Here is a 23,450-nt window from a genome sequence, read left to right as displayed (position 1 = left end):
ACAGTTCAGGGAAATTCAGGGCAAGGATTATCTCCAATTTTGGGGTGGTAAATCTGCTCTGATTTTGTAAGTGTGCACGCTTGTGAAGATATGTTCTTAATATTTGGATTTTGTGAGAATTATTTTACAGTGCTCTGAATATTCTGTTTTTACAGAATATTAGGAGATATAAAAATATTGAACTAGTTTGTTGCAGCAATGTGCATCAAAGGAAGCTGAGTGGATTTCAAGGTTTCAATCTGGTTGCTTTTTCGTATTGCGAAAGTCTTAGATCTTCAATAACATGTAATAATTTGTAGATCTACCTTTCCCTAAGGTACTTATTCATTAATAAGAACAGTGTAACTAAATGAAAACTGTGACATGATGTGCACTATATTAGAGTTGTTATTCTTGAGTCCCGTTTGATAGCTTAAAGATGAAGCTGGCCACAGAATGTTCCTGAAGTATATTATTCAGCTGTTGTGATGACTGCAGTGTATTTGAGACCATTTACTTTGAGTAAAATACCTTCAGTTAATTCAAGTGTGGTGAAGTATGATCTAGAATCCTTTATGTGTTATGAGAAGTGATAGTTACAAATTCTGATTTTCCTTTTAAAAGCAAAGAAAAAAGAGAGGCTAGTGCATTATATTAATTCATAAAATTTTAATGTTGCATTTAGTCAGACAATTGATCATCATTTGAAACAAATTTTTTATGACAAATCTCTAAAAACATACAGTATTATTCAGGTTTCACTCTCCACCTCCTCACTCCCTCCTCTATTACTGTTGCAACACTGAAGTTGCAACAAAGTGCTAATGATAAATCAAATTGGCACCCAGTTACAATGGTCTGAAGGAGAGTGTGTCAGGACAGGCTAAGTGGGATGTTGCTAGATATGAGCAAACAGGAAACCTGAGAAGGAAGAGTGAACATAGTCAGAGGAGTAGAGGCCATTGGATTCTGAATTGGGCAGTTGGAGCCATACTTGGTCATTCTCCATGAGATCAATGACAGCACTGCCAGAAGCTTGGTCAAGGTATCCTTTCTTGTACTCATCATAGGTGTACATGATGGGGGAACCATTTTTGTAGAGTGCGACCCAAACGTTTGTTCCCTTTGCATGTACATGGTAGGAGAAATAGTACAGTCCAGGGGTCCTGCAGGTGAAGATTCCTGTTCTGGGGTCATAGTGTTGCTGCCTATTGTACAAGATTTTATCAAATTTGATGGGGACTGTTGCCGCAGGGTAGGCTTTTGAGAGGATGACACTGAAAGCAGACACTGGCATCCCTGTAAGAGCTTGGTTCACTCCTCCCTTTATGAAAGATATTCCTGATAGCTCCCGAGACTCTCCTGCTTTAACGTAGCCTTCGGGCATCTGTGGGATTACAGCTTGGCCAGGGGGACCAGGAGGCCCTGGGCGGCCTGGCAAGCCAGGCTCACCAGTGCTGCCTTTAGGCCCAGGGGGTCCAGGTGGTCCCATGGGTCCGCTTAAGCCTTTTGTGGAAATACCTGCTGGACCTGGCAGTCCTGGTGCTCCTGGCTCACCCTTTGCACCAGGGGTTCCTGGCAGACCAGGGGGGCCAATGGGACCTCTGATCCCAGGTATTCCTGAAGGCCCTCTGGGGCCTGGCTCTCCATTGATCCCTGGCACTCCCTTGGCTCCTTGTGGACCCATTGGACCAGGCAATCCAGGTAGCCCGGCATGGCCAGTGTCACCTTTTGGACCTGGGAGACCCGGGTGTCCCTTAGGACCAGCAAGACCCTGCTCACCTGGATATCCTGGTTTTCCCTCTGCTCCTGGTGAGCCTCGTTCCCCCTTGGCCCCTGGGAATCCTGGGAGGCCTGCAGGGCCCATGTCACCTTTGGGCCCAGGGAGGCCATTCTCACCAGGCAAACCTTTGAGTCCATGAGGGCCCATGTTCCCTGGTGGCCCAGCTGGCCCTGGTTCTCCTGGCACACCAGCTGGGCCTTGGTCTCCTTTAAGTCCTGGAAGGCCTGGAGGACCTTCAGGCCCTCTGTGTCCCTTCATTCCTGGCAATCCTGGCTTTCCAAAACCTGGAAGACCTGGGGATCCAGGCAAGCCTGCAGGTCCAGGATGTCCCTTGGCTCCAGGGATGCCTGCTGCTCCTGGTGGTCCCATTGGCCCAGGCTTGCCAATGCCAGCTTCTCCAGGTTCGCCTGGGAGACCCTGGGGACCAGGGAGACCAGCCGCCCCGGGTGCACCTGGAAAACCTCGGTCACCTTTCGGACCTGGCTGACCTGGAAGACCGTTTTCACCAGGCTTCCCTACTCCAGTAGGACCAGGGGGGCCCCGGGGTCCCTGTGGGCCTGGAAGACCCCTGCTACCTGGGCGGCCTGGAATGCCAAATCCATTTTCTCCCTTTTGTCCGTTTATACCAGGGATACCTGGCTCTCCCTTTTCACCAGGGAACCCCCTCGGCCCCTGAGCACCTGGAGGGCCTTGTGGTCCTGGCTTGCCAGGAACAGACAGTCCTGCAGGGCCAGGAGTGCCAGGGGGTCCTTGTGGTCCTCTTGCTCCTGGGAGTCCAACAGGTCCAGGTTCTCCTTTCTCACCATTAAGTCCTCTGTCTCCTTGCTTTCCTGGTAGACCTGGCACACCTGGCTTTCCGACTGCAGAGAATCCAGGTGGTCCTGGGGGACCAGGGGGGCCTTGGGGACCCGGACTTCCAAACCCTGGCTTTCCTGCAGGACCTGGTTGTCCTCTTGGTCCAACAGGGCCTGGGGGACCAGGGGGTCCTTGTTCCCCCCTTACCTGCACACCTGTGAGAGAGAGGAAAGCAGATCAAGCAGGGCATCTATAACATATTTGCAGGCATGGAGCACTGTGGTGAAATGCATGAAAGGTTAGCTTAACTTGAACTTTGTAGAAGTCAAGTTTCAACTGCTGTGTTGGTCACTGAGAACCTGACATTCAGACGAAAAGTGTTTCAGAGCTCTTTCAAGTAACAACTGCAAATTTGTTGGAAATGTGAGCTACAAAGCCTCTAGAATTCTTTTTATTTTTTTATTTTTTTGCTTAAATACATTTAGGATAAATAGAGAGCTTAAAAAATGCTGTGCAAGTAGATACAAACTATTAAGTAAGGGAAAAAAAAATCAGAACAGGTGTAGTGGGTCACCAGACTTTTATCGTCATGAATGAAACCACAGAAAGCTTTCTGTGCAGGTGTAGCAGCTTTTCTGAAACTACTTAGTGCTACATTTAAGTAGTGAGCTTTTTGTCCTTCTCTGCCCCCTACTTCCAAAAGTGGGCTATGATTCTGGTTCTTTTGTAAATATGTGAATGTTGTATTTTCAAATACTGTCTGAAAAACTTATGTCTGTCATAAAAATTTCACACAATGGCAACATCACAACTGATAATTTTTTTTACTGCTGTCAGAATTCTGGCACTGGTTTGTTTTTTAATAATACTTCCTTTTCTTAGTTATCAAAACAGCAGGTGGAGCCACTTAACCAAATGTCACAAACAGAGAAATAAACAAACAAGCTACTGCTTAGTTTTCTGCGTGTTTTGGATGAGTCTGCAGTTTCACATTGGAATTAGGATGTTGATTTGTGGGACATGACATACATGGATATTGTAAGACTGCTTTAGTAGTTTGCAGCAACTGGCAGCATTATAGAACAAAATGACATACGTATGATGAATGTTCATTTAAGAAGTAATTTTAAAATAAAAACTGAAGGATATGAAAAGAGCCTGGATTCTGTTTTTTATAATGGCAACATATTCTGTTTAATGCTTATTTAGAAAAGGTTGATAATTGATCAACAATTGTATCAGCTATAATTTTCCTTTCAATCTCTCTCAAAAAGAGCAGTTTATGTGTGTGTATGTATATATTATATATGTGTATATATATACACACATATGAAAGTTTATGCAATGGCTGTTTGGCTGTCTCTTAGATAATAAATTGCATTTTCTAATCTGTGGCTAGTCTTGAAACAAAAATGAGGTGAAGGAGGAAACTATTCTTGTACATATTCTATTTTAAAAAATAATAGTGGTATGTATATGAAATACATTTGATTTTGGTTTGTTATTGAATCTACAAGGTTGCCTTCTTCATCGACAGGGATATTGTTCTTATCAAGAAAGTGCAGAGAGTGCATTTTTTTTTGCTGATGCATAAAATCAGCACAAATGCATATTGCCTTATTTTGAACACCTTCCTATGTCATCCTTCTCAAGGCAATAAAAAGCAAGATAGCTGTTAAAATCCTACACACAGAAAGCAAAAAAGGTGCTTTTTTTTGGTAGCAAATTGCTTCCGACTTTAGCTTGAGAGTGCATCTCTTTCTTGCATTTTACCATATTTCGTATGAAATGATATCAGTCCTAGGTTCACAGAGTGGGTGAGTACTGCCTTTTTTGCATAAGATGATAAAGGCTTTGTCGGCATTTGTGTTGTTATAGAAGTTTTCTATGAGGAGCTATATTGTTTCAAATCTGTACTGCTTTTAGATTAAAATTGTAATTTTAATTGTGCTGTCTAAAGACAATGATAATTCCTCTGAGGAAAGGACTGCTGAACCCATTAATAAAATGGGATTTTTACCAAGAAAGTTGAAGTGTTGGTTGGTTTCTCTTTTGTATGTCTCAGCACATACCTTGATGCAAAATCATTATACATTCTGTAAGTGCAGTCAAACACTACAAATGTATTGAATTAAGTATGTAGACTTTAAAATAACCTGCAATAACGGCTTATTTAAACACTGCTGAATAGTCAGACCTAATTCAACTATTATTTTCAGCTTGGACTTTTCAAATATTTCAAGCCAAAGAACTACTGGTTAAAAAATTATGTTCTGGTAATTTTAAAAAATGGTAACACTAAATGCCTAAAGAAAAGGAAAGAATGCCTAAAGAAAACTATTAAATGTTGTCCTGAGTCACCAGTGTGGGCTTAAAATTTCAGTTCCATGATTAGTAATGATGATCTCTAACAGTCTTCTGTCTTTGAATTCTTCTACAAACTCTATGTAGGATGCTTGTTTTCCATAGTCAAGAATAGCAGTCCTCCATTTTGAGGGGAAAAAAACCCTCTATGAGGAGAAGTAAAGGAAGTATGATAGAGGATAACCAAGGAAATATTGTATTTCACTTCAAAATAGTATAAATATGTAAATTATTCTGAATAAAGTCATGGAAAAGCACTATGAAAAGTTAATGAGGGGAGAGGGAGGAAATGCAGCTTTTAACTCAGTGAGAATTCTAGTTAATAAGTCCTCAGAGTAGCTGTTTATGTACATATACCTAAATTTGATCTGGGAGTGCTGTTAGGATTCCAGAAAGTCCTTGTGCTGAAGGCAATGGATGAAACTGTGACAGTATTTTGGTGCAGCCCAGAAGAACCTTTTGGGGAGTAAGTTTCCCAGCCATGCTGCTTTCACTTGGTTCTTACTGCAGAGATTCTTGGACCATGGGGGGCTGGAGCTGGTTGGTATGAGACCAGAATCTCTTTGGACTCAGTGTGTGCTGCACATGAGCAGTCAGTCCATAGGATCAGACTACAGTTATTCTGAAACATAACCTACTAAAAGAAGGTAATGTGAATGCAATACCCTCAGCAGCAACTGTTCTGCTCTCCAGATTTGTTCTGTGTCCTTTTTCTGATGAAGAGATGCTTTTTTACAAATGGTATTTTCCAAGTCCCTCATTCAGTTTCCTCATTTCTGCCCAAGTGTGATTATTACAACTAAAAGTAGATGGGATACAGCAAAAATGAAAGCTATTCTTAGTAGCCTATGTTGTCTGTAAGAAAATAATGCTGTTCTCAGGGCAGAGGGTAAAGCAGGATGTTTACAAGGAAGATTTAGTTCTCTTAATTTTAGTAATGACAGTTCTGAATAGACAGTACTGGTCAGAAGCTTTGATTTCAAGTTTTTAAAAAAGAGTTTGACGTAAGCATGGAAAAATAAAACAGAACTCAAACAGTTTCAAACACTAGGTATAGCCACCCATTTGACTTAAAAGGACAGAGAGGATAACCAAAAATAAGATGGCACAATGTATTGTGGCATTGCAGTAATGCATTACGAGGAACCTGCCACAGGACTGACTTACGCAATGAAGAGATTTTTTAATAATAAAGCTAGAATTGTTATATTACTATGAGATTAGTCTGACAATTATAGTATAAGCTTAAATCACTCATGAAAAAAATTATGTAGAGGTTTATGTCACACTTTTACAACTATATATCATTTTCTTTTGCCTTTCTAGGCTTAAATCTGGTCTTCATTTGCCCATGTGTATCACATATAAATTTAAATTCACACTTAAGGTCTGTTTTTAGTAGTAATAACGTGACTAAATATGTAGAAGTTCTTCTTGAATATTGTAGGTGACAGGTTTGTTGCTAGAATCCTCAGTGTTAAATCAAGAAATAGCCTGTTGTATATAATTATGTACACAATCATGTTGTGTTACTCTCACTATTGAAGATGATATCTGGAACTGTTATTTTGTTTCTGCTCTATATGCCTGTAGTTGTTAGGTGTGCATCTTGGTCAATAGGAGGCAACTCCAGAGTCACTGCAAATTCTTTCTTCAGCGATAACCTTATTTTAATAAACCTAAACTGTTAGTGAAAGTTGAATGCAAATAGTATAAACAAAGAGCTTTTGTTCATGTATTGACCCTCTAGGAATAATTGTGTTAGTTTATTATGAAAAAATAATAAACTTACCTTGACTCTTTACATTGAATGGTAGAAAATGTGGCCCCTTGATGCTGGATTGTTTCTGATATCGCTCAGAAAAATATCCATCACTACCGTGGACAATGTTCAGACAAAACAGCAGCAGTAAAGATATTTGTAAATGCATGTTTCCAAATCTGTGCTGTGTTAGAAAGGGTAGAAAAAGTTTGTTGTAAAGAAAAGTTGTTCAGTTCTGTTTCTTGTGCATGAATAAATGATTTTTTAAAAAATATTGGTAGCATTATTTTGTGCTTACTTCCATCTGCTCTCACTAGTTGTGAAAAATCCTCTAAGAAAAAGGGAATCAGTATTGCTATCACTTTGAATGATAGAGCCCTTGTATAGATAGCTTACAGGGAATAGTCTCACTCTTAGGAAAAGAATAATTTTACATGAATGCCAGTCTATTCAAGACAACTGTCTGCAGAAACAGTGATTATTTAAATTAGAGCTCCAGAAGTAAGTCCAGGAGTTACATATATCAAAAACTCCTGAAATGAAGAAAGTTTTCAGTGCCAATACATAGACACTCTACCATGACCTTACTGCCTCTGTCTAATGCTATTGCAAATGAAGGATGAAGTTCTGGGTCCTTCAGCAGCAGTGGCAAAAATCCCACAATGTCTTGCTTGAAACCAGGGTCTTAACTGTAACCTTCCAAATAGCCCTAGTGGCAGTGAGTATGCTGTCATTGGCCCTTAGATAGCAATTCTCTTCCCTCCCTAGGCAGAAAGCGGGTATCCTGTAGAAGTTACCTTTAAAACCAAAGAGAATGAAATGAAATCATAACATACCAAAATGCTGTGGAGCTCCAATGCAGAGTGGTAAGAGAGAGCAGTCAATCCTCCTCTTTTGAGGAGTTCTTCTGCCACTGGTGAGTGAGCAGAAGCTGATAATTTCAAGTGTCACCCTTGAGTATTTATATGGTTTTCCCCTTCGTTGGGTGACTGCTGGGCGTAAGCTCCTCCCCAAAAATCAGTAAGCAGTAATTACCTGTGTGTGTATAAGTGTGTTTTTTAGGGGTGGGGGGGAGCTATTTTGGGCAGTCATCCTAGATTCTGTAAAGGGGTTTTTTTTGTTAGGTTTTTCCTTCTTCTTCTTTCCTTGGATTTCTTATTGTTTATGATATTGTATTGCTCATAGCTTGTTTTTTTCAAAAATTTTGTGGCTCCTGTTTTTAGAATTGATAAAGGTAATTTGGAAAAGGTGATTGGGAAAAGTCATGAACTAGTAAGTACGGTTGGTAATTTGAAGTGCATCATTTAAATTTCTCTGTAAATGTTTTAAGGAAAGAGCTATACATTTTGAACTTTGGTGAGCTGTTACTTTCAGGAGTAACCCTACTAAAGTCTGTGGAGATTACTTATGTGAGTAATTGTTCACTGAGATACAAGTGGAGAACTCAAAATCAATTAAGATATTACTAAGGGAGTTGTGTGAGAACCTGATTACTTTTAAGTAGTTTTTATTTTAGAAGACTGTTATCTTCACGTTATATTTCTAGACTTCTAATTCGATGCTGGAGGTACAGTACTACATAGATAATGCATGTAGTGTTTCTGTATTATGAAATCTTAAAATGCAAACTTACCTTACACAATGAGAGCTTCATTGTGTCCAGTTGTGATGAATGTACTGAAATCCATCCTGCTTAAATTTGCAAGTGCTATATAGGCTGATGTTTGGGAGTTTCAGTTTAGTAAACTTAAACTACTGCTGTTTTTACTGTTGGAGGTTCAAACTTGATAATAGTTTTAGCTGACAAGAGATTTTGTTAAACTAACAAGTTTGTTAAACTTGCTTAATGGACTGTATCCACAGATTGTGACTTCTTATTTTGAATAAATCTTACAGATTTTGAATAAATCTTACGGTGTTTCTGCATCACTTTATTAATGTTCAGTACTAAATAGGTAGTAACTTTCAGTCCTTGAATTGTTTGTGACTCTGAAATGTCATTTAAAATTGAAGGACAAAGTAAGAGACAAGAAACAAACTTTTCTGATTTAGGATGAAACTGTAGAACTCAATACATAGTGCACTTTGCTTTCAGCAAAAATACTTCCATGTGAATTATCTGTGTATTAAAACTCCTTTGTCAATTGCAGATTTCTTTTATATTGATATATGATATTCAGTCTTGTAGGAGTTATAGGAATGCTAATAAATAATGTTTACTACTGTCAGTTCTCATGCAAGGTAGGTACAGAAGGGACACCTGTTACCATTCCAACCAAAAGACTGAGCTGGTGGCCCTGAACTGTGTGGCCACCCTGTGGAATGGCAGGTTAACGTGGGCTGATTTTTACCTGCTTTGTGTCTTTGTTTAATTCCACACTCTTCAACTTTTTTGGCTTTTATGTATTATGGTAAATATCCTAGAACACAGGTTACTGTACTGAAAGAGACCAATGGACCATCAAGTCTGCTCTGCTTACAATTGTGCTAATACCTTTGCTTACTAGAGGACTGGATTAATGTTTTAACTTAGACTGTTGCGATCATTTATTTAATGTATTGTTGAACGATTCTTTTCTTCTATTCTTCTTCCTAGCCATCCTCTAAACAACATTATGTTCTATTTTTGTAAATAAACCCTTTCTGCTGCAGGGGTCTTCCAACTGAAGCCTGGTTTCTCCAATAAGCTTGCATGCCTGATCACCTAGTCAGTGATTTTCAGAGAAGGTTTGCATGTGTCTGAGATGGCATTTCTACTCCCCATATGTGCATTCAGTTCCTTTTGGTCTTTTGGACAAGGAAGCTCTGTCCTCAGGTTTTTTGTGTAACTTCTCAAGTTGCTTTATTTAAAAAATTAGTCTCTATAAACTCAAGTGAGAGTCCAGTAATGACTGGATTACTATCTTTTGACAGAGGTAGCAAATATGTGGGCATAAAGTTTATTTCCTCCTTGAAGAAACGCAACTACAGACCCTTTTTTGGTTCATATAAATCCAAAAATAGCTTTTGATTTTTTTAAAGCATTTAAATATACAACCCTCAGTGGGAAGTGTGGTTGTTGCTAATTTGACAATATTTGGTTAAGAAAGTTAAGAACAGCAGGCGACAGTTTTATGCACACACAGTTTCATGCTAATTTGTCACCTAATTCACAAATACCCCCTAAGCAGGCACACTTATGTTACAAAACCATCAATAATGTGCACTGATATTTGACCAACAGCCTCGCTTCCTGCTTGGCTCCTTCTGGGCAGGAAGGTGAATAATCTCTGTGTGTCCCTGCATAAATAGGGATGATTGTGGGGTCAAAAGGTATATACAGGCAAACCCATTGTCCTTGTGATTAACCTGAGCTCCACCCTATTGTGCTATCTTATGCCACTTCTTTGGTTTGAGGTTTTGTTTTTTGGGGGTATGGGAAACTGAGGCAGAATTGGAGTTCTGATTTTGTATGTTTTCCTTGTTGCTGTGGATATTTCCTACTGGCAGAGCACTAACATGCGTTTAGCTCTAAGTGTGCATATGAAACGTGTGCTTTGGTATATATTTGCACATGCAAAAATACATGCAATAGACATACTTGTGTGTATCTATTTACAGGAACAGCACATTTTAAACAAGGTTATTTGCAAACCTGTTTTCAAAATACAAACCTTCAGATGCTTTTGTTTTATAGCTATGCATTTAGAAAGTTGTCTTTGCTTACACATTGAGGTGTCTTTGCTCCCTCCTGTCCCACAACCATAATAGTCAGTAATAAAATTTAATCCGTTCCACTACTCCAGAACTTGCTTTTTAGTCGTGTATTGGCTGCATCTTTCCATGTGAAGGTAGTCATGGTACATGTTATGACAATGAAATATAGCTGAAGCCCTAAGCTTAACTGCAATAAAATGATCTATTTTGAGTCTCTCTGGATCACATGAAGTAGGTACTGAAGTCAAAACCTCTAATGCCATTGGCAGCAGTCTGCAGTGTTTCATCTTATTTGATGAATGGATATTCAGATTGTTGTTGAATGTTGTTGGAAAGCATGAACTTTCACATGCTTTCCAAAACCCCTTGTTGCTCTGGTGTCTTACTCCCACAGAGTCAGTGAAAACATGTGTACCATGGAAGTGACACTATGACTTGGGAAATGGGAACTGACTTTCACCACAATCCTGCAAGTTACTCAAAAGTGACTTGAGTGAGTCAAATGGTGAGCAACTGCTTACAAGGGAGAAGTGAGGAACATCTTAATTAAACATAAATTGTAATAAAACAAGCAACCAGTCCTTCTCATGCACCCCTCAGAAAAAAAGAAAGCTGAGAAGCAAAACTCCAGAAAAGTTTAGACTAGGTCCTTGCAGTAGTTGCTTCTAGCACCATCTCTGGTAAATGAATTATCCAGTCTCCAGTTTTAAGCTTTCAAAGAAAGGTGCTTAAGAATTTCCACAAGAAGTTTGAAAGCCTGCCATGAAATTAAAGGAATAATTGGGTTTCCTAGTTTGTGGTGTGCTCTATGACACTCTGGAAACTCCTAAATCATTTCAGCTCCATGATTTAAAACTGTCCTCTCCCTTTCTGTCACACAACAGTGAAGTCTTTTCATGCTCCTACGATAGCAGCCAGGTAAGCCCTCAATGGGAGTACAGAGGAACAAAGTGTTCCACTGTACCTGATGGGGAAAACTAATACAGAGGGGTTTCAGCTTCTTACTGCTCACAGTTGAATGAAGCCAAAGGAATTGGAAGCAGGAAAATTTGTTAACTCCATAGCTATGGGAAATCTGAGTGGTTTTTTGTTTGTTTGTTTTTGTTGTTGTTTGTGTTGTATATATTATAACTTTGTATTTATATGGAGTGTTCCAACACTAGCTGCTTGGACTGCACAGGACTAGAAAACATCTTGATGAAGAAAATATTTACCTTGCTAATTGAAAAATAAATAAGATTTCTTTTGAGTTTCAGAATGCATGTCATCTTTTGTAATTAAGAGGCTTGTTGAGGTAATCTGCAGGGCTGTGAAGTCCTGCGTATTTTGAGATATAATAAAGAATTCTCTTTAAACAAACAAACCAAAACAAACTCTGTTACTCCTGCAGTCCTGTACTAGTCTTTTTATAGATTTAAAGTCCTTATACTTTTAACACTTGTAATTGTGGTTGAATAAATGTCCTCCTTTAAAGTAGTAATGGAAAGACGGTCTGTATTTATTCTGGCACTGCAAAACTGACTGCTGACCAGTTTGTTCTGTTCAGCTCAGGTAACTGTTGATCACAAGAGCTCTATTTAGTATAGCAGTATGTTTAAATAGATGACACCCAGTTAAATATTTGTAGTTGTATTCTGGCTGAGTTAATTTGCAGAGACACTGAATAACCATGCTGAAACCTCAAAAGGAGATGTGTTCCATGTAGTTTATAGAGAAAGCTTTGACACTGACATGAATTTCTGGTGATACAATCCTCAGAGTCACATAGTAGTATTGATGAATGCTTTCTAACAACATTACGTTGTTTATGGTCACATTCATTATGCTTGTATAAAGCTAGGATAATCTTCACCTATCTTAGAGAATTTTCTGGTAATAGGGTAAAAGATACCAAACAGAAGTATTTGTGTTAAAAAAGTTGTTTTCCAGTACCTTGGGTATGCTGCTGGCCTGGCCTTATTTCTTCTGTATTTTTATTCCTCCCTCCCTTGCTGCTGAAAGTAAAACCAACAAGTATTGTTCATATGAATGCATTAATCTGAAACTCCTGTCAGATGTGTGGCTTTAATGAAAGCTGATCAGTTTCAAGATAGTGAAAACACAAAGCTGGTTTTATATAATAATATTCATCTTTTCTCCTGCAAATGCTTTTCTGATTAAGTAGTGTGTTTAAATATATAAAGTTTTGTGTTTTCACTAGTTCTATATAAAAGTTTAAACAGGCAGGTGATGGCAGGACTTGCATCTGGCAGGACTTGCATGGGGAGGAAAAGCGGAAGTATTCAGTTAACTTTCTGCAGAATTTAGGGAAATAAAATTTTAAGGGGCCTTAAACTATCTAGAATTGCTCATTTTCAGCCTTTGACTGATATTGACTGTACTCCCAATTGTGTCAATACAATGGTTTATGAAGCTTTTCTGTAAGAATTTGATTTAGATTAAAATGCAATCAGACATTCCTGGGATTGATGGAAGGAGCGAGGCTTGTTTTCTGTAGGTCCATATCATTTCATAGGATGTGTTAAATGGTTTTTAACCACGTGAAACAGATAATTTGTCTTTAAAAATTACTGCAAGTGTTCTCTCTATTTTAATAAGTTTTTGATGTTCTTGTTTAAAAAGAACATTCACATAAAAACGTAAAAATGCTAAATAGTCATATTTCCCAGGGAGGACTATTTTTATGTGGGGTTTTGTTTTTTTTTTAATTCCTGTTTTTTTTTTCTCTGATTTTTATTACATTATTTAATATCTTGTTCTACCTCTGTGCCTGCTGAACTCAAGGTTTCTGTCAGACTCTCATGAACCACAGTGAATAAAGTAGAAACTATGGTATAATAAGGGTGGGAACCACTCCTACTTTTTCAAAGGTGAAAAAGTTCATGCAGCTTCCTTCAGTATCCCATAATTAGGGGAATCTTCCAAACAGTTGGTGAAAAATAGGTGTAATTGAGCTGCTTTTTCAAGTGTACCCACTGGAGCATGTAGTCAGCCTACTAAATAGTCTCATTCATCGACCGTACTACCTGCTGTGGTTTGGACAATTGGCACAAGAGTTGTTTTTAAACGACCATGTTCAAAAACAGGTGCCAAAGGTGGAGGGGGAAAAATCCAGACTTTTACAAGCAGAACAAATAAAAGTTGTCTGAGTTCACTTTAAAAAGAAGAGACTTGTTTGTTTTATTAAGTCTGGCATTTTAAATATTGCTGTTTTGTTTTAATTTATTTAAATTGAAAATTAGGAAAATTCTTTTGGTGGGTGCATGTGCATATGGTGGGTGCAAGTCCTATGAGGAGTAGCTGAGGAAACTGGAGTTGTTTAGCCTGGAGAAAAGGAGGCTCAGGAGGACCTTATTGCTCCCTACAACTACCTGAAAAGAAGTTGCACTGAAGCAGGTTCCAGTGTCTTCCCAAGTAAAAAGTTACATGACAAGAGGAAATGGCCTCAAGTTGAACCAAAGGAGATTGAGATCAGATATTAGGAAAAATGTCTTAATCGAAAGGGTTGTCAAGCATTGGAACAGGGTAACCCAGGAAAGGGATTGAGTAAACACTCCTGGAGGTATTTAAAAGACGTATGGACATGGTGCTTAGGTAGTGGTGGACTTGGCAGAGCTGAGTTAATGGTTGGACTTGATGATCTTAGAAGTCTTTTGAAACCTAAATAATTCTATGAGTCTATATAGATTTTTTATACTCTCTCACTTATGCAAAATAAGCTTGAGTCCATGGAGCCTAATTGTTCCTGAGGATTATTAACAGGACTAGTTTTCATTTCAGTTACTCACAATTACTTGCTTTTAATAAAGTGCTAATGCCATGGCAGCTTTTCTTATTACAGAAAATGCATCTGGGATACAAAGTTTTATAGGTGACACTTGCCATATTACCTGACTCAACACACAAGCCTCAATGCCTCCTGCATTTCGTAGGAGGAAAATCACGTGAATGTGAAGTGTGATCTTTTTTTATGTACTTTAACTATTAAGCTTTCATGTTCAAAGCTTTGAAAATTGAAAGTTAGTTAAATAAAAGTGGCTCATATGGAGTGGAGCAGATAGATACTTCCCAAACTACTGATACAAAAAAATATGCAGATACATGGAAGGATAGGGACTCCTAAACTCATGAGTGATGACCTGACCAAACTTCATTCTGTCTCCAATGAGGATACTCGCTAACCCTGCTGTTACTGCAGTAAATGGTTAAAAAACAAAACTGAAAACTGAACTCCTGCTGGAGGTGATGTTAGGTGACTTCCACTCCCATTGATGATGAGAGAGAAGCAAGAATCTCCACAGAGTTAATGGATAAGAGCCTAAAGTATTTCTGCTGCATACAAAAGTAAAAGTGGGATAGGAAATGGGATAAGGAGGGAAAGAGTAATTTTTTGTGTTACATAGTCCAAATTCTGATGTGGAGTCTCAATTATATGGTATCTCATGCAACCTCTCCCTTGAGGAATTCTTGTCGAACCTCTGGGTTGTCCACCAACAAGCTGTAGATTCCAATTTGAGAGCTAGTATAACTATTTGTCTGCAGAAGAAAAAAATATCATATGATGACTATGTGAGGACTTTTTAACATTAGGGAATAAAGGTTGCTCTAAATCAGTTTTCAAAAAGAAAAAAGTGCAGAATCTGGGAAGCTATGGCTAAAATGAATGCTGTTACTTGATGTGGTGTCTATGCTAGTTTCATCACAACAGTTAACATTAAATCTGGTAGAATCAATTCAATCTCTCTATTGTCATTGCATGGCTTATGCAATTAGTATCTGGTTATCTACTTCTGCACTGTAAACAAGGCAAAAATCTATCTTTATATTTTCAATCTCATTCTGCATGCTAGCTTTTTTCTTTTTTTTTAAAGGTACTTCATGTTTTTGCAAAGAGTGAAAATAAACTTCAGTACTAGATTTAGATGTAGTAGAATCAAAAAGAAGCCTTATATACAGAAGATCTTATCTGCAAATTCAGTAGAAGTTAGAGGAATGAAATTTAGAATTTTTTTTTTTGATTGAATTCCTTTCACTTACCAGATTGAAATATTTTTATATAAAGCTGAGCATCTTTAAACACACTCCTTTTTTCAGAACATAAACATAACACTATTTGTCTGTTGAAATATTAGATCACCAAGAATGCATATTCGGTCATTCAGAGAGAGCTTATTGTTTCACAAAATAGACCTCCTGTGTCTATAGACCTGTGGTGGGATGTATTTGCTTACCTACATATTAGTAAGTGAAAGTAAAATTAACATACTAGAATATTTGCCTCCTGGTTCCTTTTTAAACCTGTCTAAATCCAGATCTATTCTGGTATGTTCTGTGTACATAATTTGTATTGGGTTTCAGAGTTGGATTCCATCTTTGGCTGGCCTGATGACCACAGGATGTTTATGTGAACTATGCTAAGTTTCTGGCAGACTTCTTCTTCTGAGGCCTTCATGCAATTCTATATCCTTGAGACACTCATGTTGTTTAGAACAGGGGGTTTTGTTTGTTTGTGCCCCAATAGCTTGCAGGTACTTTAAGGGAAAATATATTTAGGCTAGTCACATAGGAATTGTCAACACTACTGGAAAACAGACCTGGCAGGACCATGAACAGAATTTATTTGACATGTGAAATTATCTCTGGTCAACCTTAAAAACTATTTAGTAATGGTATAGGATAATTTTAATACCTTTACCAGTTTCTAAAGATCAAAAATGCCAAATAAAGATAAGACAAACTTTTGCATTGACAAAGGAAGATCTGTTTTACAAACTTAATGGGGATAGTGGACATGGTTTTGTCATATTCTTTCTAAAACCGCTTTGGAATATTTAAACTTCTACTGGATCATCTTTCAGATCATATTTTCTAAGAAAACAATCTGAAGTTTCTAGAGAATTTGATTAGAAGCTGTCACAGTGATAGTACCTATGAATCTTCCAGTTAGGGCTAAATGGTCTCATGGGAACTCAGGATCTTGGTCTTTGCGAATGAAAAGTCGAAAACAATCATAGAGGTAAAGGATCTGTTTCTATTGAGACTTGGCAAATTCAAGAATAGAGAGCAAGTTAAAATTCCAGTGTTTTTAAACCGTTCTTCTCTGGAAAAGATAGTGAGGGCCACACTACCATCCAGCAGTTGTGATGGAAAACTGCTGTTTGTTCAAAGCCCTGGGAGAAGCCTCCCTCCTAAGTTGTTAAAATGCTGTTCATTCCTAGGTTACCTGAAGGACTAGTATGACACCTCAGATGTACAAATGCACGTGCTTTTTTGTGTCTAGTAGTTGTGGGAAGTTAGTTTGAATACTTACATGCATACAACTGCAAAAAACCATGATGATTAATAAGACTACATTTGGCATTTGGAGTTATTTTTGAGCCTGTATCTAAAATGTCTACTGAAAGGAATTATGTTTTGTCCACAGTTATACTAATGTTTAGGAAAGTACTTCAGTGCTGTCCAAGTCTCAGCAAACAGCTCATACTCAAGGACTGATAGCACCTAATTACATTTAAGATGACTGCACAGTAGCCTGTGAGGTAAAATATTTTTGGCAGAGGTCTGCACTGGCTTATGCAAATGTGGATCAGGCCTCTGAAGTTTTTTAAAGGATATATATGCCCCAAAATCTGTATTTAACAGAAAATGAATCTATAAACAGGGTCTGAGAACCAGGTTCTGAATTTCTGCAGTCAAGCTGATGGTTCATCAAAGCTTAACCAGCTCCCTGTACCTCTACAGCACAGCACTTTTCTTCTACCTCTACATTTATGTCACATGCCTGGAAGGCCCATAAGAAGCATCTCAAGTTTCAGTTCTTGTGTTTGGAGGGCAAAACAGACGTGGTTATATTCTGCTACTGCCTCTTCCAAAAGAAACACAATCTATTTCATTTGGAGAGTGGTCTGTTAAGCAGCTAAGTAAGTGTGAGATCCTGGGGCTGAAGGTATAGATAAGGTTTTTGAAGCATTTAGCTGCCAAACTCTAGTAAGCCTTTATTGTGCAAATGCAGTCAGAAATTTGTAATAATTGTATAAAAGTTCATGGCAGTGGCAGATTTGATATTTTGCACATTGCACCACTTTGACAAATTCCAAACCTATGGAAAGAATGAATGACTAAAAGCTGCTTTGCAAGATGGATGTATAGAACTACTGTAGAGACATTTTTTCCTAATATTTTTATTAAATAATGAACAGACAGTTTTAAACAAATCTTTCTGAAGTATAAGAAATTGCAGTTGAAATGGTGAAAATTTGGCAACATTTTGTCTGAAAACCTCATCCTGATGAAACCTCACACTTTCCACTAAAGATGAAGCAAACCTCATTATAACATCAGGTAATTATTTTAATGGTTAAGCTCTTCTCTCTTGTGCTTTTACAATTCAGGGTATCCATGTTTTGTTTTAAGGAAAACTAGTTTCACAGTCTTTACTTTTTATTATTAAAAATGTAGTATTTGATTTATTAAAAGCTGCTTGATCTACAAAAACTGATGTTGAAAGTGCTCTGTATTAACACTCAATTACTACGAATTCAAATGAAATCTTCACAAGGAAAAAAAAAAGCCAGGAATACAAATGTTTCATATGTGTCCTTTATAGTATTGTAATTTAAAGCATGATCACTTTTTATCTCTATGTTCTCTCTCTCCTTACTGGTAACTGCATCCCTCTGAAATCCTCTTGCCAGATAGTTTCTAAGAGTAAGAAACTAGTGCTTTGGAAAAGTTTAAACTCACAACGAAATGAGCTTCAGGTTTGCCATTTCTTCCCAATGGGATTTCTTCTCTTCTTCAGCTCAGTCATTTATGAAGTTTGCATTTGAAGAACCCTTTAAAGATGAGTATCACAATGTTCCTGGCTCTTTTTGAAGAACAGTGTTTTTAACTTTTGAAGTATAAAAAACAGCAACAAAGTTGACAAAAACTGGTTTTTTTTAAATTCTGTTTTCCCAAGCTCTGGCATTTGTTTTTCCTAGTCTAGTACAGAAAATGTTTATTCTGAATTTCAGTTACTGTCTTATTAAATACAAGGACTTATAAAAGCTTTCTATATTCTCTATGTTTTGAAGCCGATTGGACTGTTAGTTTTGTATCCTCCTGTATATGTGACTATCAAAATAATCTGTAGAGGACTATAAAAATGGTTAGGAATATCAATACATCTTTTGGAATGCATCCCTCGGGGATGCTTTCTTAAACTCGTTGGTCATTACAACATGTAAAAACAGAGAGACAGAGTTTTAGAACACTGCACATGTGTGTAGGTGATCCCTCTTTGGCTTCATCTCTCAAAGTAATCAGAATATAACTATTAGATAGACTTTTTTTTTTGTTATTTTTGTGGCTTTTTAAATTTTTTTTCCCCATGCTCTTTTTTTCCTCCTGGATATTGTGGTTATACATGTACGTATGTATATATGTATACGTATGTGTGTATGGCCACTGCTGTTTTAATGGCAGTAGCTAAAATTGTAAGTACAGATATATCATATATCAGTGTGCTCAGTTACTACTGTCAACTTTTAGTTTACTTAAACATAGCCCACAGGTCCAGTGCTATCCAAAGAGGTTTGGCCTTGCTGCCTGCCTACTGTGCACTGTGAACTCATGGTGCTCGTGTGCAGTAAACACAACACTTTCAGTGCAGATCCTTTCTTACAGGCCTTGACATTACTGTGTGATACAGTGTGATACAGTCATCTGGAAGTCTGATTTGTCAGACAGGATCTGTAATTCAGAAAATTAGGGATATGTTTTACCTCCCCTTGCAGTCATGAAGGAGCCAGTGCCAAGGGTCACAGTACAGCAGAATGGGTGTCACTCCAAGGGCAGGAGTCTTGGCTACTCAGCAATAAATGGTAGAAGCAGAAGAGAAATGAAAGAGAAAATTGACTCTATTTTGGTCAGATTATGAGAAGGTAAGAAAAGAGAATTTTTAGCCCCATATTCATAAAAATAAACCCACTGTATAGGTGTTATTAATTTTCTCTAAGCATTGAAGTTCTTAATTCTGAACAAAAAAGTGAGGATTATTTTCTAGTGGAAAATATAACACTGAAAGGCTACTGCAAAGAGTGCTGTCTCACATCAGTAAAACTGATTCATTTAGAAGCTGCTACCTTGTTAGGCACTACACTCTTTGACTTAAGTTTTGTAGGTGCTTGAAGTACTCACAAAATCACATCCATTTAGGCAGTGAGACATTGAAGGCCATGACCCAGATAGCCTCAATCCTAAATGATGGAGTCAGGTTCATGCTCTGAATGCCACTTCTATAGAGGCAACAAACTGTTGTCCTAAGATGAGACTGGAGATAAGATTTCAGATGCCTTTCTCCAGTGACTGATGTATTCTGGCACTAAATATACTGTCAGTTAGAAATCCATTCTTAAGTATCTCATTGTGTCCATTATGTATGTACTTATTGTATGTGTTAATATTGAGTGCTGAATGCTCTGTAATGCCTGCATCTCTCTTTGCATCTGGACATTAGTGTCTGCTGAATATAAATTGCATCCATTTCCTGTAGGTAGAACCAGCCAAAAGGACTAAATCATGCCAGGTGCTGTCCACATGTTAGTCAAACTTTCCTAAGAAGCAGTTATTAACTACCTTCATTGATGGAGGATAATGAGATCATACAGCTGACCATATTCGTATTATAGTTCATATTTAAAACAGACAGTGAAAGCTAGAGGGGCTAATTTTATTCCTTTGGACTTCAGCATTATGTTGGGTAGCAGTTTTGTAGTTTTGGCATTTTTTAGTGGAATATAATTAATATTAAAATAATACATTTTAAGAATATCCCCCTTTCCCTTTACTCCTAATGCAGCTAACTTTTTTCTCAGCCTGTCAGTTCTTGAAAGTTGCTTTCCAAAGTTTGCAAATGGCAAACCATAAGGAAACAACAAAGGAAACCTGTTTTGCTTTCAGGCTATCCTCTTTCCAAGAGGACACCAGGAAGTGTTTTCACTCCCTTTAAAGCCATAGGATTTCTTCTCCTGAAGACTCTCTGGGCTGGTGGAAGTGGGTGTAAAGGGAGAAAATAGTTATCTTTTAACTGGAAATGTGAACACTGCACATTTCACACATAAAACATGCAAGCAATGCATTTAGAATTGAAGGCTTATCTCTGTCTTTCAGTGATTCGTTCTATGCACTTCCTTCTAATTTCATAGAATCATAGAAACATAGAATCAGCCGTGTTGGAAAAGACCTCTGAGATCAAGTCCACTTGATCCACTACCATCTCAGTTACTAGACCATGGCACTAAGTGCCACATCCAGTCTCATCCTTTAGCTTTTCTGTCTGCTTCTCTGTGTATATGATGCTTCCTTGCAATATTTAATGTGTTCTATCTCTACCGTTCAACATGGCATGGGTGGGAGAATTTGTTGCTGCTCTTTATATCATCTCTTAGTACTCATGCATTATCAAGCAGTGGTTCCATGGAGCCAAGCAACATAAATAGGATGAGAGTCCTTTTTTGAAAAATGAGGCCCAGACAGAAAAGGAAATACATTTTTGAAACGGACTAGAATAGAGGCTTTAGGGAGCAAAAAACTGCTGCTTTGTATAGTATATTCTTACTGCAAAGTGTCTGACAATATTCACATAGAATCACTGCTTTCAAATGGAAAAATTTCACTAGAACATAGCTGAAATCATAATTTACATCTTTTCAAAAGCACTATATATGAAACTTAATATTTAGTATCAGACCACCAAAGATGCTGATCTGTCTGACTCACTTTAAAATGTATTCCTCTAAAAATGCAACCTGAGACAAAAGTCAACAATCCTGAAACTTCTGACAGAATCATCACCTACTCTTGGTGAAGACTTTGGATTTTCTAATTTTGTTATTATAAATTCTGTCATCCTGTCTGAGAGCAGAATTTTCAATCTGTCCCATCATAAATAGCATATTTTTCATTCAGCAGAACTGAAGATCATCTGAGTTTGAGCGCTAGCCTGGATGTACTGAATAAAAAATAAGTTTTAAATTTCCCATTCATTTTGCATGTATGCATGCAAAATGAAAAACCTGCTTCTTGGTTCTTAGCTACGAGAAGCTGCAAAGTGAGTCAGGCTGGTGATGAAATGTTTCTGCTGTGCTGACAGCCCAAGAATGCTGTCTGCTCAATCAGGTCGGCTTTGGAATTCATTTGGTACTTGTCTTTGTTTATGTCTGTGAACTTGAAAGGAACTTCTTCCAGCAGGAAACAAATATGGATATTTTTATGGTATGCCACTTGTTTCAAGTTTCTTCTTGTAGTTGCTCAGTCACTTGTTTTCTTCAAATTTATTTAAATTCTGTGAGACTGAAGAGTCTTCTTTCTGTTTCAGAAATCACTACCAGGTTTCCCAATAATTCTCTGGATCCTTGACATGTGTCTACAGCTTATTCTCCCTTGAGCAAAACATAATTTAAAATATTTTCAGTGACTAAAGCCAAACTGGGTCATTACAATAATTCATTCTGACTGTCATAATACAAGCCAAAGAAGCTTGCCCAGTAGCTTCCGTTTCTGCCCAAAGCATATCTTTAATGACATCCCATCCTAGCCTTTATTTAGCTGTGGGTTACTGTGGTTGCTTCACAAACTGCTCCTGATCCTCAGGAGCAGAATTCCTGCTTCACACCACACAGGAGAGCTCCCTTTGTTATCACATCTTTCAAATATTGGAGTTTCTTTTCTTTTTTCCTTAGTTTTATTTTTTTTGTTTTTTAATTTTTTTTCTGCATTAGAATATTGTGCAGTACCATTTTAATATGCAGGGAGCTGTATGAACTTGTTTTGATTTGAGAGAATCTAAGCATTAGGAACTATCATAGATGGCTACTTCAGACACATGATCTCTCCTTTGTCTCCAAAGGAGATTGATTTTTCTTAGTTTCATATTTTGAGAACACTTACTTTCTCTCTCATGCTGCTTTAAATATTAGTTCAGTGGTTCTATTTTCATCTTTCTTTTTGTCTTGATCAATTTTGTATCCTGTTATCTTCCTGTTTGTTTGGATATGGTTTGTATTCTGTCTTTTGAATACAACACCTATGTTCCTATGAATATATATTTAGGCAGACTAACTGGATAACAGACTTGCACAAATAAAGTTTAAAAATATGCTTTTTTATATAAGATGTCTTTTGTATGTATGGAGATGAAAAGTTATCTAGTGTCAACTTATTTTCAGTATTTGATTCCAACACCATTTTCAGGTCATACATAAAATCGTAAATTAAGATTTAATTACAAAATATTCATTTGTTTTGGAAAGTAGTGTAAAAAATAACCCAGACAAAATGATGACATTGCATAGAAACTATATAACCATTTTTTCTAATCTCTTAATTAAGCTAGTTCCTGACTTAAAAATTCAACTTTTATGCTAATTGACACCTGTAAAGTATATAAAGTTATGGCAAAGGTTTGTAGAAATTCTATTTAATATATTTCTCTGCAAATTCAAAAGAAAGAGAAGCATTTTTTCCTTATCAAAGGAGGAACATTCCTTGAACTATTCTCAAGACTTTACCCTTAGGTGCATCAAAATCTTTGCTTTTTCAAGTATCTTTAATTTCCTGTTTTCAAAATAGTTTTAAATACTGTAATCATCTTTTGAAAAATATTAATTAATGCTTTTATGTCTAGAGCTCAGTTAACTTGTATGTTATGCATCAGAACAGCATCCATCTCCTTTGGAAATTATGGGGACCAGAATGACAGACTGTACTGTTCACCAGAGCAAATGTCTAGACTGGTCCCCTACATCTGTTAGTAGCGTCTGTTGGATCCTAACTGCGTCCATATTGACAAAAGTCCTGCCCTTGACAAAGGGGTTTTTTTGGGATAGTCTGTTAAATTAGTCTGAAGTGTATCTTTCAAGCTGGAAAACAGGAAAGGCTAAAGTAGAAATAAGGTTGTGACAGCAAATATGAATCAACAAAGGAATGCTGTCAAGCCTGGCAGGCCCAGAGCCTACATGACCTACGTGAAGCACTTCAGAATGTTTCTGTTGACAGATGCGTGACTGAACTTGCATCTGGCAAGTCCTG

At 37.6% G+C, this 23,450-nt stretch overlaps 1 protein-coding gene across 2 annotated transcripts in view; it reads left to right on the top strand.

The window, feature by feature from the left end:
* The window catches only part of NT5DC1 (5'-nucleotidase domain containing 1), a 137,229-nt gene that overhangs the window by 16,684 nt on the left and 97,095 nt on the right, over positions 1 to 23,450 (top strand). The window contains exon 1 of one of the 2 annotated variants that reach the window (XM_027692805.1): positions 748 to 1,791. The exons of the other annotated variant lie outside the window; for it this stretch is intronic. Within the exon in view, the coding sequence (XP_027548606.1) occupies positions 1,470 to 1,791 (322 nt within the window). The 5' untranslated portion in view covers positions 748 to 1,469. Of the gene's footprint in view, positions 1 to 747; positions 1,792 to 23,450 lie in introns of those variants that run through there. 2 annotated transcript variants of the gene reach the window in all.

Source organism: Neopelma chrysocephalum, unplaced genomic scaffold, assembly GCF_003984885.1.
Source record: "Neopelma chrysocephalum unplaced genomic scaffold, ASM398488v2 Primary Assembly neopelma1_23, whole genome shotgun sequence".
In the NCBI taxonomy this organism is placed as follows: domain Eukaryota; kingdom Metazoa; phylum Chordata; class Aves; order Passeriformes; family Pipridae; genus Neopelma; species Neopelma chrysocephalum.
Note: the sequence above shows the minus strand (reverse complement) of the source record. Positions and strands in the feature narration are given on the sequence as shown.